At 35.7% G+C, this 19,972-nt stretch overlaps 1 protein-coding gene across 2 annotated transcripts in view; it reads right to left on the bottom strand.

Moving 5' to 3' along the window:
* The window catches only part of LOC107660638 (adenylate cyclase type 5-like), a 104,990-nt gene that overhangs the window by 10,013 nt on the left and 75,005 nt on the right, over window positions 1-19,972 (bottom strand). The window contains exons 4-12 of one of the 2 annotated variants that reach the window (XM_016450017.1): window positions 13,757-13,868; window positions 11,740-11,867; window positions 9,582-9,740; window positions 8,511-8,652; window positions 7,819-7,950; window positions 4,474-4,496; window positions 2,411-2,570; window positions 562-659; window positions 165-252 (exon numbers count right to left, since the gene is read on the bottom strand). In XM_016450017.1, the coding sequence (XP_016305503.1) occupies window positions 165-252; window positions 562-659; window positions 2,411-2,570; window positions 4,474-4,496; window positions 7,819-7,950; window positions 8,511-8,652; window positions 9,582-9,740; window positions 11,740-11,867; window positions 13,757-13,868 (1,042 nt within the window). The remainder of the gene's footprint in view (window positions 1-164; window positions 253-561; window positions 660-2,410; window positions 2,571-4,473; window positions 4,497-7,818; window positions 7,951-8,510; window positions 8,653-9,581; window positions 9,741-11,739; window positions 11,868-13,756; window positions 13,869-19,972) is intronic. The other variant, XM_016450018.1, reaches the window with a different exon arrangement.

Genomic DNA, 19,972 nt, shown 5'->3' with positions numbered 1-19,972 from the left:
GGGGTGGGGGGGGGGGTTGTGTTTTCCTGCATTGTTGTAGATGCCATGTTGCTCAAGGTTTGTCCTCTTTATTCTATAAAAATAATTACTATTATTCAGAATTTCATAATATTGCACTAATATTATATAGGCTAAATTTTGTACAATACCAGCATTTCACACACCCCAAAACAGGAGTAAATGGCTGAGATGAACATGACGGCCATCAGGAGGACGAGGCACAACATATAGAAGCCAACCATCAACCCAGAGCTGCAGAGAAACAAACAGGTGTAGAGAGGAAACCAGGTGAATAGAAAACTGTTTGTCATTTTAAACAATTATTATATGTCATAATTAACAGGGTCTAAGGGCGAGGAAAGACCTGCTTTGGCTGTTTTGGCTGCTCAGGTACTAACTATCTTCACCTTTACAAAGTCGAAATGAATGAAAGCTTCTGTGTATGAAGGCTATGTGGCATTCCCATTCAAAACCAAACAAAACCTTCTCTAAGCCTTTGGCCTGTTTGAATGGACCAGAAAACATTTGCTAGGATCAGGCATTTAACTGAAGTGTACTTACTGTGGCACAATGACGATTTGAATGAAGCAGATGAATAAAAAGACGAGGGAGGCGCAGGCTACGTATGCTCCGAACCTGTCGTCTACCTGTTTGGAGTACTGAGAGAAGGTGAGGAAAGAGGAGAGAAAAGAGTGGGGTTACAAATACAGTTCAAATAGCATGTGAAAGCATGAGGGAAGTAGATGTGCTAATGTTCATTGTTTACTTCAGTTTGTACTGAAAAACCAGGGTTCCCAGTCAAATGTTTTTCTTTAACTTTGCCAGTTCTTTGGGATAATTGGATGATTTTTAAAAATATTTTACAGATATTGCACACACAAAAAGCCATTTTAAGCCCATTAAAGGCATAGTTCAGCCAAAAATGATTTGAAATAGATATCTTTGGTAACATCATAAATGTCTTTGTCAGCTTTGATCAATGTACTGTAATGCGTCATTTCTAAATAAAACAATTTATTTCAAAAACAAAAATCTTTCTGACCCCAAACTTTTGAACAGCAGAGTAAATATCTAAAAAATAATATCAAGTATATTTCATCAAAGACTATGGAAGATAACACTTCAACAAAGACTATGGAAGATAACTGATTCATTCATGAGCCTAAAATAGACGTTCTGGACACAGACAATGGAAGTAAACAAAAGCAATAATTATCTCCACTACAAACTGGAAGCAAGTCTCTGAAAGAGCCGTGTGATCAGTGCCAGACGTATGAGGACCGGTGCACAACAGGCTAAAAGTGGATGTGACTGCAGATGGAGGATGAGGCTGAGAAACTTTCTTTCCATTACCCTTTCATCACTATCTTTACAAAAAAAAAACCTAGTCTCCTACGTGTGACAAAAACTCCATCTTTTCTGGGAAAGTCTGGCATCTCTCTGAGGTGGGGGAGGTCAGTGGTGACAAATGCTTTGAAGGTAACACCATAAAATGACTTTAATCACAGTGCAGCATAAAGACGTCAGTCTCTGACTCATTCCGAACCTGGACCTTGAATTGCATTGCCTCTATTCATCTTAGCAGCGTGCCACATCTTTGAGCTATGCAGAGTATTTTTTCTGTATAACAGTACTATAATGGACTTCTGATTGGCTCTCTGCCCTATTTTTTGCTATGCAACTGAAGGAACAATTTACCAGTTACATTAACTAATGATCTGTTAAATTGTTAGTTCCTGCTCACAAGTCATGCAATTTACAACAAAATCCCTACAAGGCTAGAAAACGTCAGCTTGATGACGCATTTAAATCAGAAGAACTGGCAACCATACTTTTTTTTTTTTTAGTAATAATAAAGCTTGACTGGCATAAAAATACTCACATGATCACCTGATTTTTAGTGGACAACAATGTGGAAAATGTTCATTTTGGCCTATTCTTCACAAAAAGCTGTCATATAGTGCATGGACTAATTTTATAGTGTTTTTTGTGCTATTTTTGGAGCCTGACAGCTGTTATTTTAGCATTTATTATATACGCTTTTAGTATTTATTAATATTTAGCTTTTATTTTTTCAGTTTTCATTTTAATATTTTATTCATTTTGTTACATGCTTGTCATTTTTGTTGACTTTTTTATTTCTATCTAGCTTTATTTTTATTTAAGTTTTAGTTCTAGCAATTTTAGTACGTCAACTTATTTTATTTCAGTAAGTTGCTATTTTATTTTATTTCATATTTATTTCAATAAACAAAAACATTTTTTTTCAATGTATGGAAAAGAACAGTGTGAACATTTTGCTAAATTTCTCCTTTGTTGTGGTTCACAGAAGAAAAAAAACACATTGTGTGGATTAGCATTAGCTAGATCAAGTTTATCTTTTAATTTAAGCTAGTCATGAAAGTCATACCTTCTTCTCCAGGTCAGGTTCTCGGAACGTCAGCAGAAATTTCTTGACATGTTCGGACCGTAATCGGTCGATGCTTCGAGCGTCAATGGCACGGCCCAGAAACTCGTCCACCTCATCCTCAGGGTTCAGGTTTTCTTGTGTGTTTCTGAAAATGAAATGTCTAGATAGCAAGAGACACGGTTTTTCTACTTTTTTTCTCCCTTCTTAGTTATCCTTCAACTTACTACTACAATTTAATACTGTAAAGCTAGACCACCAAAAAGCAGCAGCACCACACCCCAAAAAACATGACAGAGTTAAGGGCAGCTCAGAATCATCATGGTTAGCCTTGGATGATTGTCAGTAAAACTGTGTTATTTACCTTAAAAAGCACAAATCATCTGCTAAAGAGCTCAAGGCCTTGCAATCATGTTCATGCAATTCAGTAACCAAATCACATCAGCAAAACTAGGTTCTGCATTTGAATTCAAATACTGAAAGTGTTCATTTGACAGAGAAGTGTCAAAATGGACATATAATAGGTTTGCAGTCTCTCAGTATAAGGTTTGATGATGAATTGCCTAAAGAAGCAAACTGGCTTGCATATCTGTATTCACACATTTAGATAAATGCTGACTAGTTAATACAAGCACAGTGATACATGCATAAATATCAAGAGACCCAGGATTCTAGGTTCTGATACTTTTCAACACCTCTGGAAAAGTGATGGATATGCTCACACTACATGCATGTGTTGATTAGTTCATTGGTAGTTGGCAGTTCAATTAGTTGGTAGTTGGCACATTCGAATATATTTTAGTGACTTAGAGTTAGAATGATTAAAGGGGTCATATGATGCTGCTAAAAAGAACATTATTTTGTGTATTTGGTGTAATGAAATGTGTTTATGCGGTTTAAGGTTCAAAAAAAACATTATTTTCCACATACTGTACATTATTGTTTCTCCTCTATGCCCCGCCTTTCTGAAACGCATCGATTTTTACAAAGCTCATCGGTCTGAAAAGCTTGGTGTGCTCTGATTGGCCAGCTATCCAGTGCGTTGTGATTGGCCGAATACCTCAAGCGTGTGACAGAAATGTTACGGCCCTTACCATACTGTGATGCCCTGTCCGGCCGGAGCCTGAAAGAATATCTCTTTGGATTTGAGACTTTAGTCTTTGCAACTTTACAGATCTTCTTTATGCACCAAGAGCTTGTAACACTCCAAAGAGAAAGGAAAAATTTAAATCGCATCATATGACACCTTTAAATATGTTTTAATTACAAACAACTGTAGTAGACTTAACTCCTTTTTATAGCTATTTTATCCATTTTGCAGTCCGCCCCCCCCATATTCAGCAGCCCTACTTATATGACACTGAACAAAACCAGCAGAATGTTGTTGCTGAAATACTTGCTTAATTGATATATAATTCAGCCGATGCATTCAGAGTCTGTATTTGTTATTTTATAACCAAAAAACTGCTTTGAATGAACCTCATTCAATGACATTTAAAAGTCTGCACTATATGTTTCAGAATATTAGTTTCAAGTATTTTAATGTTACATAATGCAAAGCTATATATGCACCTTTCAAAAGTTTGAGGTCAGTAATACTTTAATTTTGAAAGAAATTAGTATGCATTCAATTAATCAAAAATGAGGGTAAAGGCATTTATTACAAAATGTTCAAGTGCATGTTCAAGTGCATTTGAGCTATTCGTCAAAGAATCCAGAAAATGGTCATGGTTTCCACAAAAATATTAAACACCACAATTGTTTTTAGCACCGATAATAATAATAATAATAAGATTTTTTTTTTTGAGCAGCAAATAAGCATATTAATATGATTTCTAATATATGACATTGAAGACTACAGTAATGACAATCACAAAATCACAATATTACTGTTTTTACTGTATTTTTTTAGCAAATAAATGGTAAGCATTAGAAACTTCTTTTCAAAATCTTGCTGACCCCATACATTTGAATGGTAGTGTATATGAGATAAATTCTGTAATCGACTATTAATAAAAGAATTGGCATGCAGGGTGGAGGCATGAAGATGTGTTCCATATACTCACTTGTCTTTGGGATCCTCAAATCCCTGCAACAAAATTGGAAGAGAAAATGCATTATACATCAATGCAGAACCGATGAGAACGTCTGCATTTGTACAATCAGCACAGCAGTGACCCCTTCTGGAGGACCTCAACTAAAGTAATAAAACTTCTCGATTACAGAGATAGAAAATTCAAAAGCTATATTCCCTGGAAAACGTTCACACCACAAACTTCTTTTCTTGTTGGAGTAATAAAAAACCCCACAATGATTTACCCAACACTCTATTCCAAAACAAGCATAAATCTCTATTAATTTCATATACTGTCAAACTGCAAATAACAGAACAGTGACAAATGCAGTAACAAAAGATAAGCACAGAGAGAAAGGAGGGGTTGGAGAATACAAGAAATATACAAGAATAAAGACAATCATTCGTGGAAAGACTTTGCAACATTGAAAACAGAGAACTGCTGTGAGACTGAGAATTTATTATTACTGTACTGATATATAACGTCTCGGTTACGTATGGTAACCCTCGTTCCCTGAAGGAGATGACTCATCCACGAAGGCCACCTCAGCGTGCTTAATGCCCAGACACGTGAGGCAGCGATCGTGACCATCACCCGGTGCCAGTTATAAAGACGCACCCGTGTAGCTCTTTTAGAGAAATTTGCTCTTTTTAGGAAATGCTCTTTTAGTGCTGAGGTGCACAGGGGAGATGCCTGAAGTGCGCAACCCACTCGACACTGGAACGACCAGCGCTGAAGCGCCATCCCGCCAACACAGAAAGCTTCCGAGAGCGTGCTGAACTCGTAGTTCTCGAAATAAACATAGAGCAGAACGATGTTGTCGCTCGGCTCCGAAGCGAAAAGCTGGTATGCATTGCACCTGCTGCCTTATTATACTCACGCTGTGATCAGCGGCAGCTGGATGCAATAATTGCATGCCAATGTGCATTGGCTCGTTTAGTTTACACTCGAAGTAGATTGGTCTATCGAAGCGATATCCCAATTCGTCGGTCACGACGTGACTCGTAGTGACCGACTGAAAGGGAACTGAATACATGATGACTGACATTGAGTATAAACAAGCTGAGAGCTGATTCAGGTGGCTTGATTTATGACCACAAGCTTTTTTGGAGGAATTTAAATTCAGACCCCACTGAGAACAGAAGTAAATGTTGATGAGGCATTGATTTATCATGGTTGGAGGACATGGGAAACATGGAGAGGAAACCAAATAGGCTCATGCTTCATATGTGCTTTAGCGGTTAGTGTTTTGTCTTTTCCTCAAAGGGTTTTGATTTTACACAAAAAATATATACTGCCTACAAAAAAAGACATCTGATCGGTTTACACAGGCAGCACAAGTTTCATTCATAGCACATACAAATGTTGGGTAAAATAACTTGTATTATTGTAAATATATATTATAAATATTAACATTAATATTAATACTGAGCACAGTTTATATCGATCTCCAAAACTGACTTCAAACGTTTAAGTAAAAGCCCTTTTTAGGTGTAAAGACCACAAAATCGCAAATTCCAGTGAGTCCAAAACATACCACAAACATTTTAGTTTTTGTAGTATTGGTATAGAAATGTAGTTTTTTATTACTTTTTAGAATTACTTGCATTGGTACTGACTCAAAACTGGTAATATGAGAACCCCATTCTCTACAATAAGTGCTTTGGATAAAAGCAACAGCTAAATGACTACATAATATATATATCAAAAATAGCAGATATATGGGTCGAGGAATAGACTGAATGTTCCCATTAAATATCAAATGACCATTTTAATGGTAATTTCTAACCACTAAACATTAAATTATGGGAGTAGAAAGCATCCATGAGACAAGTTGCTAGATGCATAATAATAGTCACTAAATGTATAGTCTCGGGAGACTCAGATGTGCTCTCACACACAGGCCTGCATGTATTCACTCGACAGAGACTACGACCCAGTCAGTATGTTGATGTGTTACTCCATTTGTTTCTCTCCTTCGACTGAGCAACACCTTCTGGGCCAACGCAAGCCTCTAGACAATACAACAGACAAAAACAGGTGCTGTTGTTATTATGAAACACTGCATGTTTATCTGCCTTCCTCAATGCTCGGTGTTTGTGTAGGCGTGGACAGATATCTGGCAATTACAAGCCAGCCTGAGCTCCAGCAGGATATATCGAGCGGGATTTATCTGTGCCACTATCAAACGGAACTGCACAAATAATTACAAACAGGTTCCCACTATCTGCTGTTGGTTGGACAAACACATATTCCAACCGCAAAATGCAATATTTACCAACCACCTGCTGGTGAATTATGCAACTACACCATTAATTTCAAAGAAAAAAGCTTTCAAAACGTACAAAACATACTGCTCTCTCTCTCTCTGTCTTGTCATTCAAAAAGTTTGAGGTCTGTAAATAAGTCTCTTATGCTCATTTTAAGACTGCATTTTTTTTCTCCAGTAATGTTAAAATAGTATTACAATTTAAAATAGTTTATTTTAATGTTTTAAAATGCAATTTATTCTAGTGATGGCAAAGTTGATTACTCTAGTTCAGTGTTTTCTAACATAGAAATATAGTTTTTGGTAATACTTTGAATTCAGATTTTTTTTTCCTTTTTTTTCTGTTTCTCACTTTAATTTTAAATGTAACGAATGGGAATGGGAATGGGAATGGATAGCTTTAACAACTTAATTCCAGTTGTATATTAAACTGGGATTGGAAAAAGTTTCCTAACATAGAAAAAAAATTACATATTACTGTAAATTTAAACGGTAGACATGTCTTGTTATAATGGAAACATCAATATTCCTGTCATGTTTTATTTGAGAACTGAGTCTGAAGCATATCAGCGAGGACAAGTTATGCTGGATTTCTGTGTTCCTTCTTACTATGTTAACCAAGATGAGAAGGAACAGGTGATTCAGACAAAAAAAAAAAAAAGATAAAGGGTATTCCCATGGAGCTCACAGGAATAATTGCTGGTTCCACTTTGCCTGATTAAATCCCTCAGGGCAGTATGTGAGGCAATCCAGCTTTATTTAATTAGAGGGCCTTTCCCTTTGGGTTCCAGAGCTGGGGAAGAGCTGAGAACTGAATGAAAGAACAGGGACTACACAAAGGGCATGAGGCCCTTTACATGTGGCCCTAAAGCAATGTCCTTGGGATTGTTTTGGCTTAGTTAACACATGGTACAAAAAGCCTCCCTGTCAAAGGCCTTATCCTCCAACAGAGGTGGTAATGGGTTTTAGACATGGCAATTAGACTAAATGCAAACCAACTGGTTTTCAGCACTCAGATAATGTTCTCATCCTACAAGGGTGGCTAATCAAAAGTGCAGCTTCCTCACCATCCTCTTCATCTCCTTGGAAACCTGATTGCCACCCAGGTGATTGTAGAAGGGCCGGTCTGTCCAGTGAGTGCTATTATGCGTGACTGAGTTGGTACGGTTCATCTTAGCAATCATTGCCTTTTCTTCTGTCTGTGAAGGGAAATACGAAACAGGAGCAGTATTACGGTCCATGCTTTTTAATGTCATAGTCATTAACTAGCTTGTCTTCTGACATCACATTTCCCTGAATTTATCCACATAGCTTATTGGCATTCCTCTGCTGCCCAGCATCATGCGAGTCATGCTATTCCTGAGCGCTAGGTGTTTCTGCTTGAAAAGATGTGAATATTATTTATTTTATTTATTTATTGTTTATTTAATAGGGACCATGCATATTCATGAACATTGTTGTATAAATATACACCATGTAGATATGCCAGAATTAGTAACAATAACTACTTTTCATCTGCAGTCCCTAGGCAGGTAACATAAAACTAACATAAGGACAGCCAACAATAATACAACAATTAACAATTAAAACAACATTAATGGAGAATCATAGCTTGTCGACCTCAGCTGTCTCAGGTTACAAAGTTTAATAAGTAATTCATAATACACAAGAGAAAGGAGACTCTAAAATGTTTTATCTCACCTGAATTTATAAAATTGAACTGATACCATTCGTTGATGAGGAGAAAAAATGGTCTCACCCGCTTCTGACTGCAGCCCACTATGAGGTAGGTTTCAATGTTGTGCTTCTTGAGATAGACGTTTCTTTCTCCACCAAATCCAGGTTCTACATCATAATCACCATTCAGATAGTTCAGGGTGGCCTTGGTGATATGAATACGCCTGAGATGATAAAAACAACTTTCATGAGGCATAAATGTAGACAGGAAGTTGCCCTGGAATGGCAACACCATATTTGGAGTGAAACACTCGTGTATTCAATATTGAGTATGTGCTGGTTAAAAAAATTTTTATAGTGAGTGAAACAGAACACATAATGAAGCAATAAATGTTTGAGTTATTGTCAGCAAGTGGCCTTCATTTACTAAAAAAACGAATAAAAAGTAAACGTTGGGATGATTACTTCTATTTCCAGTGTTACGAAATGAAAGATCAAGTCAGTGTTCATTTATTGTTATTGATATACTAATATAGATTTTGTTAATATTTTGAATTTGATTTTTTTTTTCTATTTTCATTAGTAATTTTCATACTATTAATATTTCATATTTAATTTACTTTCACTAGGTAACTTTGTTGTGTATTTGTCATTTTATTTGTTATGTCTATAACTAAAATTAATCAAAAATGAGAAATGTTGTCTTGGCAGTTTGCTAAAGTAAAATAAGTATAATATAGTTAATGCTTATATTATTTTAAAATAATATAATACATATTATAATATAATAAATTACAAATTATATAACTATATAATAATATATATGTATTATTTTCTCTATTTCATGTTGATGTTTATTTTTAGAAAATTGCAAAATTATTACAATTTACTATATGATTAACCATATTTAGACATTTTGATAATAGTTGTAGTAAATCAGTCAGGAACACTTTGCACAGTGTACATACTACAGAAAGCAGTATACTAGTATGCTATTCTGAACATTGTGAAGAAAATAACTGGAGAGAGACTTAAAAGACTTGTCTGAACTTGTCTTGTCTTAATGAAAAAAAAAACACATTTTCAGATTTTAAAAGTGAAGAGACACAGGGAGTTCAGGTGAGAAAACATGGGTAAAAGTTCATGAACCCACCCTGCTTTGCCCCCAGCTTCCATGTGATTGGCCAAGGTGACATCATTGGACCAGACATCAAACTGCCACTTCCTTAATCCCAGCACCCCACAGTGGACTCGCCCGCTGTGTATACCCACACGCATGTTAACGTTGACGCCGGTGACTTCCCTCACCAACCTGGAGCACAGAGACAAAAAAAAAAAACAGATATACCTGTTGTTAATTCAGTTAATCATATATTTTGATATAACATTAACAATATACTAAAATACTAACAATATACTCTAAAGTTTATATTAAACTTCCAGTTTTACTATTCAGAACTGTAAACAAGTTTAAAACTGCTAAACCTTATTACAATTCATGGTGTCTAGTATCGACTGAAATTAGAAGAATGTCTCCATAGAAATAATAATAGTGTGACAATTATAACAGTATTTCCTACATTTTCGACCCTGGCATTTTAATATATGATATAATTCATAACCTTACCCACTGCCACATCTCATCCCACTTTTCCCTATATGAAAAAGTCTCAAGGTGGATTAGCACACCCTGAAATGCACCTTTCCACCGGGCACATCAACAAGTTAACACAGCACATTCTGATCCCCACGTCACATAGCAAACAAGCCATCAAACTCTTTTGAACATTGAGGACGACAGGCAAGTCTGCGGAAAAATGGTCTCTTCCTGTGATGGGGCGCTGGGCCGGTTGGCTGCAGCTCAGAGAAACACAGACACGTGCTCATTGGAGCAGAAACCCAGTCATCACCATTCCTACCTTAACAAACAACTGCTCAGAGACACTGAACATTAGAGAAGTCAGGCCTGTGGACATGTCCACACGCATGCGAGACAAATAACCTGGAAACAAACTCAATTAAGGGATGACTGACCTGACCAATTAGAACAGCAGGACAAACTCATAGAGAGCAATTCAAAGTTTCTAGTAAGAACATAATTATAACAATTTAGCCATGATTAACAAAAGCAGGTAAATAAGATTAAGTGTTCTGTCTCAACTCAACCCTTCTGTGAACTTTCATTCAGTCCAGTGCTGCTGTACAGCATGTTCCACGAACAGGGTACAAAACAGGGCCTGAAACTTTTTTTTCTTTTTCTTTTTTCAAGAGTTGGTCAGTCAAAATATGTGCTTATGGACATTTCAAAGGAGTTCAAACTAAATATAATATGAGCTGTTTTATTATTTTTCTAAGAGGTTCATTCTTTATTGAGGCAACAGCGGTCAAAATACAATGTAAGACAATTTTCTATAAATAAACACCACATGAAAGAAAAAAATGCATAGGGATATACAAATATAAAATGATACAATTAAGAACAAATAGTAAAAAAAGCTAAAATTGTTAACAAGATTTAGTCTTACTGTTTCAAAAAATTAAAGTTTAATTCAAAATATTTGAATTAAATAGTAAAAAAATATGCTTAATTAAAATTATTCTTACAACACTGAACTGAACACACAATTTGTTATCCGAAAAAAATTATTTTGCTTTATACATATATATTTCTTGCCCCGCCTGACTCAAGAGTCAAATGTCGCCCATGCCCACACACACACACACACACACACACACACACACATATATATTAGGTTTCCATGTTTTTTATACTGTAATTGTTTTTATACTGTACAAACTGTATTTTCTATTGCCCTACTACACCAACCCTACACCTAAACCTACCCCTCACAGGAAACTCTGTGCATTTTTGGATTTTCAAAAAAATAAATTCTGTATGATTTATAAGATTGTTTCCTCGTGGGGACCAAAAACTGTCCCCACAAGGACAAGGATTTCGGATATTGCCATTTTGTGGGGACATTTTGTCCCCATAACGTAGGGTTTACCAGGTCAACAAACATGCACAGGCACGTTTATAAACACATACATACATATGTGTGTGTGTGTTTATATACAGGCGATGGTATATGTAGTTGTACATAATATGTACTTTATTCTATATTACATTTAGTGTTATAAGAATATTTTTAATTACTAACATCAGCATTTCAAACTGCCAGGTTGTGATTCACCATAGCATCTGTTTTGTGTCTCCTGGCTGAAGTACATTTTCAGTGAGGCATTTAAAATGAGACACAAAAGCCTTGCTGTTCCTGTCTGATGAACAGAAGCAACACTATAATACTCACGAGATTGCTTCGATCATGTCTACACCCATCTCCACGCAGCAGTGCGCATGGTCGGCACGGGCCTCGGGCAACCCGGACACGCAGTAGTAGCAGTCGCCCAGGATCTTAATCCGCAGACAGTGATTCTCCTGCAATAGGATCAACAATGAGCCCAATAATCAAATTATGGCATTATTTTTTTTATAAAACCTTTCACTCAAAAGTGAAATAATGTGTCACATGTCATTTCATAGCCATTAGGGAGTGACACTGGATATCCCATACAGGGATGTGTTACATATATAGCCTTTATATCCTATTTAAAACCCCTTCACATACCGCAAATGGTTTTTCCTTTTAAGGGTGTGGAGTTTCATAGGGATTTATATGATTTATGAAGAAAAAACTAACTCAAAACTTAACTGTTCCCAAATGGCTTAGAAATGTCAGATTTTAATCTGTCTACAAGTGTATTTTTTTATGTAGTAGGTTTGGCATCCCACTTTCATGAATTCAAAAATCCAGCCCAATTTGTCCTGATATTTTGCTTGGAAAACATGAGTAGTCTAAACAAAAAGCTCTTGGAAATGGATTTAGAAAAAGGCAATATAATAGATAACAGATAATACAGTAGAATAGTTCACAGTTCTGTCATTATTTGTTAATCATAAAATATGACTTTAGAAGACTTGCAATATACAGTATAGTGTAAAATAGCATATATGACGTTTTTATGGTGCTTTTGCATCCTTTTTGAATCTTGAAACCTCCAGTCAGCATTTATTGTAACTGAATGGAAAAGGACAACCAAATCATTCTCCAAAATCTGAAAGGAAAAAAGAAAGTCTTACAGGTTTTAAATGACATAAGGGTGAAAAATAATGACATAAATGTCATTTTTGGACCCACTTTATATTAGGTGGCTATAACTACTATGCACTTACATCAAAAAATAAGTAAAATGTACTTATTGGGTTCATATTGTATTGCAAAATTCTGCTGCTATTGTGGTAGGATATGGGTAAGGTTAGGGACAGGTTTGGTGCTGTGGGTAGGTCTAAAGGTGGGTTAAGGTGTAAGGGATAGGTCAACAGTGTTATTATATATGTAATAAAAAATGAATTACAGATGTAATTACATGCAGGTATTTAAAAAAAATATACGTACAATGTAAAACCACGCATTTACACAAAAATGCATTTTATCAAAAGATTAATTTAAATGTTAGTACATAGTAGTTAGGGCCACCTAATATAAAGTGGGACCTTTTTTTTTTTAATCGAATTACCTTAAGCATTGTTCATCTTAGTTTGTAAAAGAATAGTTCAAACCAAAAATGCAGAGTGTCATTATTTAATTATCGTACGACTTCAGAAGACTTCCACTATAGCCTAATATAGTATATATGACACATTTATGGTGTTTTTGCATGTTTTTTTTATGCTGGAGTACTATAGGTATCTTAGTTTGTAAGTCATCAAAACAGGAGAGAAGAAACCAGTGGAGAGCAGAGGAAGCCTCAGGCTGGGCACAGGACCCACGGCAGCAGGACCGGGTCTTATGACAGCCACCTGAATGTCACCCCAGCGCATGCCTTCATTTAACCCGCAGCCCATACAACAACCTCTATTGTTGATCATCAGGGCCAAGTGTGCATGCATACTTTTTTGTCTTTTTGCTCGAAGGTTTTGTGAAGTGTGCAAACATCTGAACAGACAACAGATGGTTTCCCCTTTGAGCGGCATCTCTCTGCAGTAGCAGAGTACGTGCACGAATGCATGGCAACTCGGCTGCGATGAGTCACCACCACCACTGGTGGAGATAACGAGGAGATAGTTGAGCTGGAAAACAGCGGGAAGCTCAGTGTGAGAAGCGTGATCGCAAACACTCATCTGACAGGAGGGAGGGCTTGTCTATCCCAGTCAGCTGTGTGAGTGGGATGCAAGCGGAATTAACATGATTACATCCCAGTTTGCCATCGTGTTTCGACAAAAAAAGCTGTTCGGCTGAGGGCGTGGGCTGTGGTGCGGACACTTACGGCGGCCAGTTTGTCGAATCGTGCGAAGAGCTCGTTGAGGGTCATCACTAACTCCTGGGCCGTGCACTGGGAAGCCAGACTGGTGAAGCCCTCGATGTCGGCAAAGAGGATACTGCAGAGAGAGAGAGAAATATCAGTTGGAGGTTTCATCAGTTATGGGCACTTCAATTTTTAATAACAGATCTCAAAATTTTTCTTATTGTTATACGAAGGTCTCAACAGATTTGTCTTGAAACATTTGTAATTTTTTTTACCATGCTATCACCATCATTTATTTTTGTTACTTTTCAAATGTATTTTATGTACAGATCTTATTGTTTTACTCTTGTCCATGTCCTTTAAATCCTTCTTAATATGGCTAATTATTACTTAAAAAGATGATAAATCTTAAAAGTAAAAATAAAATTAAATATTTAAATATTTCTTGCATAAATCTCAAAATCTAATTTAGTCAAATAATGCAATAAACATTAAAAATATTATTATAAAATACTAAATTAATTGTAGTTAGGATACAATACTAATAATACAAGTAGTCTTAATAACAAACTTGGCCATTATATTCCAAAAATATTTCAAATGCCATTTATCACAGAATATTATCAAACCCAATAAATAATTTGATATAGACAGACAGACAGACAGACAGACAGATAGACAGACAGACAGACAGACAGACAGACAGACAGACAGACAGACAGACAGATAGATAGATAGATAGATAGATAGATAGATAGATACAAATAGACAGATAGATAGACAGATAGACCTATATAGTGTGTATATGGTCATTCTTGTTAATCATCCCAGACTCTCATCCCCACACATCAGTGTAGTGCACATTCACCTATATCACACGGTTGTCACGGTTACCTGGCTTACGATTGAAACCCTCGCCCACTGCTATTCATTTCAATTGGACATTTGTGAAGCAGATTTTACATAGATACAATATGAGCTAACTAATGTGATCCCAGCATCACAGCTCCATTACCATGCCAATGGCACAGCAGACAGGATCGGATGGGAGTGTGTGCTCTCTTTAGCAATAGATGACATTCACATTAAGAGAATTCTGGGCCTACAGAGACGAGAAAGTGAATAAAGCACGATATTCCCCTGTGGGAGCTGGTAACAGATATGGTTCTTCTTTGTGCACCTTGAATGAAATACAAAACAAAACCTTGTGGGCTGTAATGACTTTTCCTATTCAATATTCATCTGCAGAGCTTTTACCAATGCTGACATTGCTCTAGCTTTATTTCTAACAGCTCAGGGCTGGTCTGACACATAAGCTAACGTGACGGTAGAAAGACAGTCAGGTTTGACTGAAGCCCAGGATCCGGGTGAGCGTGACATCTCAGTTCAGACTCAATATCAAAGACGATTTGCAGAAATGTTTAAAAGGGGCCCAGAAGGCAGGCTGTTCTCGATCAACACACTCATTTCATGTGATGTTTGCCATGCTGCTTGGATCCCTGGAAAAAAGCCTGACTGCTTAATGGCTTTCAATCAATTAATCTTTGTGTGAACTGTAACATTGCAGACCATCTGCATATTTGCAAAAATACCCTTCAAACCTCAATTAAATGCTTCAATTTTTCAGTATTTCAAATTCAGAGTGCTACCATCCTAAACCAGCTGATTTAAACATTATTTGTTGCCCTAAAAATTAAATAATATTATAAATACATACTTATTAAATATACTAAATAATAAATTAATATTTTATGTAGATTTTAGGTTGTCTTCAATTGTCCTTAGAACAAGTAGTGCAAAACAAGTTACACAGACAAGTAGTGCTGTCAAACGATTAATCGCAATTAATCGCATCCAAAATAAATGTTTTTTACATAATATATGTACGTGTACTGTGTTTATTTATTATGTATATATAAATACACACACATACAGCATATATTATGAAAATATTTACATGTATATGTACATTACATGTATATGAGATATTGTATATGTAAATATTTACATCTTATATTTTAGATTATATAAAAATACATTTATTATAAAAACATAACATCTTTCTTAAATATATACATGCATGTGTTTGTATTTATATATACATAATAAATATACACAGTATACACACATATATTATGTAAACAAAATCTTTTATTTTGGATGCGATTAATCGTGATTAATCATTTGACAGCACTACAGACAAGTTAAATATTTACTTAATTTTTTTAATTCTAGTAAATAAAATCTGAAGCTATTCACAAATGCAATTGATCCTAAGACAAGTTTGCTCAAATTGTTTGAGCATTTCATTGGATTTTAGCCCTCTCACTTTCTAGCGTTACAAATTTTAGAATTGATTTTTTTGCCAGATGTAATCATTCAAATTAGATTATTTGAATTACTGGAATCGATTTGGGTCTCTTAACTGGCCCCTGTCGGTTACATGATACAATTCAATGCACAAAAGGACAACAGATCCTCTTGTTGTATTTAGCCGACTTCCTATTCTACGATGTCAATATGCCATAATGAATTAATGATGCCACCTTTTCATAGTAAATCAAGTGAACAAAGAGCATCACAAGACCATTTCTGAAGCTGACAAAGATGAAAAACAGGAATCATTTTTATCTTATTACAAAAGCCCTGATCAAAAACAACCAAAACAAAAGCATCATATGACTGTACTGTACTGTACATGAGTCTCTTAGAAGCCGTCTTAACAAAACTAAGTCAATCAAACTAAAACAAGCACTTTGACTGCATGGATAATAAGAAAAGAGTTTGTAAGCCAATTTTGCTATGGTTTCTCCTATAACTTTTTGTTTCCTGGAAGGTAGAATGAAGTATATCATATATACACCAGTTTGTTTATTATTTCAATTAAAATTATTATTTTATATTTTATTATGTAAACCAGCATAACAGCATTTTGGGTGAACTATCCCTTTAAAAATAACTAAAAGCACACAAACACCACAAAGTCTAAATTTAAACCCTCCCTTATACAATATAGCATCCGGAAACTCTTACATTAGTCATAGATCAAAGGTTTCTCTATAGCTGACGGATCTATTAGAGTTGCTATAAATAAAAGCTCAAATAAAAGGCCTCCCCTGGGTGGATTAAGGTTAGTTGACTCTGAAAGTAGACAGAGTGCAGTGCTCTCTGAAGGATAGCGTCTGGGCTGCTGCGAGCATCTCAAGCGGATCTTTAAACCTCATTTAATCGTTAACACAGAGGTGACTCATCAGCTCCCTGCAGTCTGGACCAAAAATGTCGCTGCAGTGTGGCACAATGGCAGGACAGCTCTTTAAAAAGAATCCAAACACATTACAACCTCTGGAGTATTATGAACACACTCTAGGTTCTTTATTAGGTGCTGGTAATCTGGGGCTTTTAGTGTGTAAACATCAAGTATTAAATGAAATCCAGAGCTGCCTAGAATGTCAGCTTTCTGGAAACCAGTAATGCCAATCATAGAGGAAAATAGCTGTGGTTAAATTTATCCCAGTCAACAAGAAAAATCGTCCTCAAATTCATATTTAAATAGTTAAAAAAATTGTTTAGAAAAAAGTTAAAATACACGTTCATATACTGTAAATCACTACACTACAGATCAAAACTTCAGGGTCAATAAAAAAAAATGTCTCTTATGCTCAAGTCTGCATTTATTTGATCAAAAATACAGTAAAAACAGTTATACTGTAAAATATTATTACAATTTAAAATGTCTGCTTTCTATTTCAATATATTTTAATGTGTAATCTTCATTTAAACATTTCTTATTGTCATTGTTGAAAACAGTTGTCCTGCTTAATATTTTTGTAGAAACCATGATACAGTTTTATTAGATTTCAGGATTTTTTGATGAATAGAAAATTCAAAAGAGCAGCATTCATTTGAATTAGAACATTCATGTAACATTCTAAATGTTTTTAGTGTCACTTCTGATCTATTAAATGTATCCTTGTTAAATAAAATAGTAATTTCTTAAAAAAAAAAAAAAAAATCATTCTAACCCCAAACTTTTAATCGGTAGTGTATAAATAACTATTCTTTTACAAATATACTAAGCATAATGATTATGCATGCTGTATGCTGATTATTCTCATAGAAGCTGGTGAGATATATATTGTGTCGATGGGGACAAAACAACAATGTTAATGTATTTGTGGTGGCAGCAGCCCTAAGGTCAAATGTTGCTGCTTTCTGAACATTCTAAATTATACTGGGAGTTAGAATAGAAGTGTTGACAGGAAAATTACATAATGAAATGGCATGAAGTTTAATAAATGGAGTGTGTAGTTGGTCATCAGCATGAAAACCAATTCAGCCAAAAAAGAAAGCCCCTGGTTGGAACGTTGCAAAAAGTCACACTTCCTGCTTATACACCATGGCCTCCTAAATCCATCAAGGGTCACTGCTTGAGAGGTCTGACCTCCTGATCCATCACTCCTGGAGCTCAAACAGATTCTACAATTGCTGAATTATGATACTGGATATAAAGCTGTTGTATAAAAGCCTGTCAAATCTGCCTCACTCCACTCCAAAAATTGCAAATTAAACAAATATTTGAAATAAATAAAAAAAAGTAAAATATTTTACTGACAACTATAGTGTTTCATTGTTGCATAAAACTATTTATATACAAGTTTAAAGTGACATAAGGGTGAGTAAATTAGTTTTCCTTCATGGGTGAACTATCCCTCTACATGTGATTTCCACTTTCCACTAAAATTCATGATTTATGTTTTATTTTCAGTATGTTCAATCTCAGGGCACTCCAATAAAGTTTCATTAGATTACGCTGACAATCTTTTGGAATAGTTTCTCTATGATTTACTCAATGGAGTCTGTTGTGCAACCCTGGCATTCTGGGAGTTTCACACTGTAATACATTTCTGCCAAACTATTTTTATGATACATTTCAGAATGTAAGCTGATGTTTTATATAGCTTTTATGCAATTGTTTTAAACAAGTGAGTGAATCATTGGGGTTAAAGGAGTGTCACAACTATAGTGTTTCCTTGTTGCATAAAACTATTTATAGTATATCAAATTCATTTCAAATGTGCAGCATGTGAGCAAAGCCACTGAAAATTACCAGTACCTTTCCTGCTCATTTTCAGATATTTCCTTCAACCCTAAAACACAACAGAATTAAATGCATAATTCAAAATATGGGTAAAAAAGCTATGAAAAATCAATACGGAAAATTCCTTCATATTAGCATGGTACATTGCACCATATTTTTACAGGCTTTTCTTAGTTTAAGCCACACAGTTAGAACACAGTAGAATTGTGCTGCTTATAGGAATTGGATATCAGAGTTATTCATATTCCCTTTGGGGAAGAAAAAACAACTTTCGGTTTGCCCTGCCACTCACCTAAGGACAAATTAACAGATGTTTAAGTAAGAGTAAAGACCTAAACAGCAAACCATGCTTTATAAGTCACAGAAATGTGACAAACAGGGATGAGAAATGGTTCAAGGAACAAAAACTGAAAATTACATTTTTGGCAAAATGTAATGGAAAATCCCTTACAATTGTTAGTCTAGAGTCTAGACACCGATTTGTAAACGATCAAATTAAATAATATAATTTTTTCAGGGCTAACTGATTAGCCCATCAAACTTGTTTTTGGCCTAGAATGTGTCCCCACTGAGGAAAATATGAAATCAGAATTTCATTGATGTCCACTACCGTTTAAATTAGCCGGTGCCGCACCAGACAAACTATCAGTTCATTCCTCGAGCAAAACTCCCAGCCTTCTCTTTCCAGAATAGTGTGGGTTTCACTCAGGAGCAAAGATTCAAACACAGACATTGTTATATAACTGTCCTCAGCAATTAAACCACTGGGTCCTCTAGTAACAGACCTATCAATATTCCACTTAGCGAGATACCGCTTGGCTGCACACTTACATAATTCCTCTGACCATGGAGCTTGTTTGGTGGGGGCTTTACTGGAAAAGGATAAGAGACAGAACCTCGATAGCAGACAACAACCCAGAGGGCCAGGAGTCGTGCTGCCCACTGGCTCACAAAGCCCAAGTTCATGTTGCCCTTTGTTGCTGTAGTCTACCGACTATCCGATCATAGAAAAGGGCTGGCAGAGAGTATCAAGCCATTTAAACAATGGAGGTCAAAGAGTCTCTGTGCTGTTGTTTTCTAGTAGGTGCTGCTGCTGTATTGAACAGTACCAGGTGGCGGATCACTGTCTGTACTCTAGG

The sequence above is a fragment of the Sinocyclocheilus anshuiensis genome, unplaced genomic scaffold, assembly GCF_001515605.1.
Source record: "Sinocyclocheilus anshuiensis isolate Anshui unplaced genomic scaffold, SAMN03320099.WGS_v1.1 scaffold627, whole genome shotgun sequence".
NCBI lineage: Eukaryota > Metazoa > Chordata > Actinopteri > Cypriniformes > Cyprinidae > Sinocyclocheilus > Sinocyclocheilus anshuiensis.
This window is presented reverse-complemented; position numbering and strand designations above follow the sequence as displayed.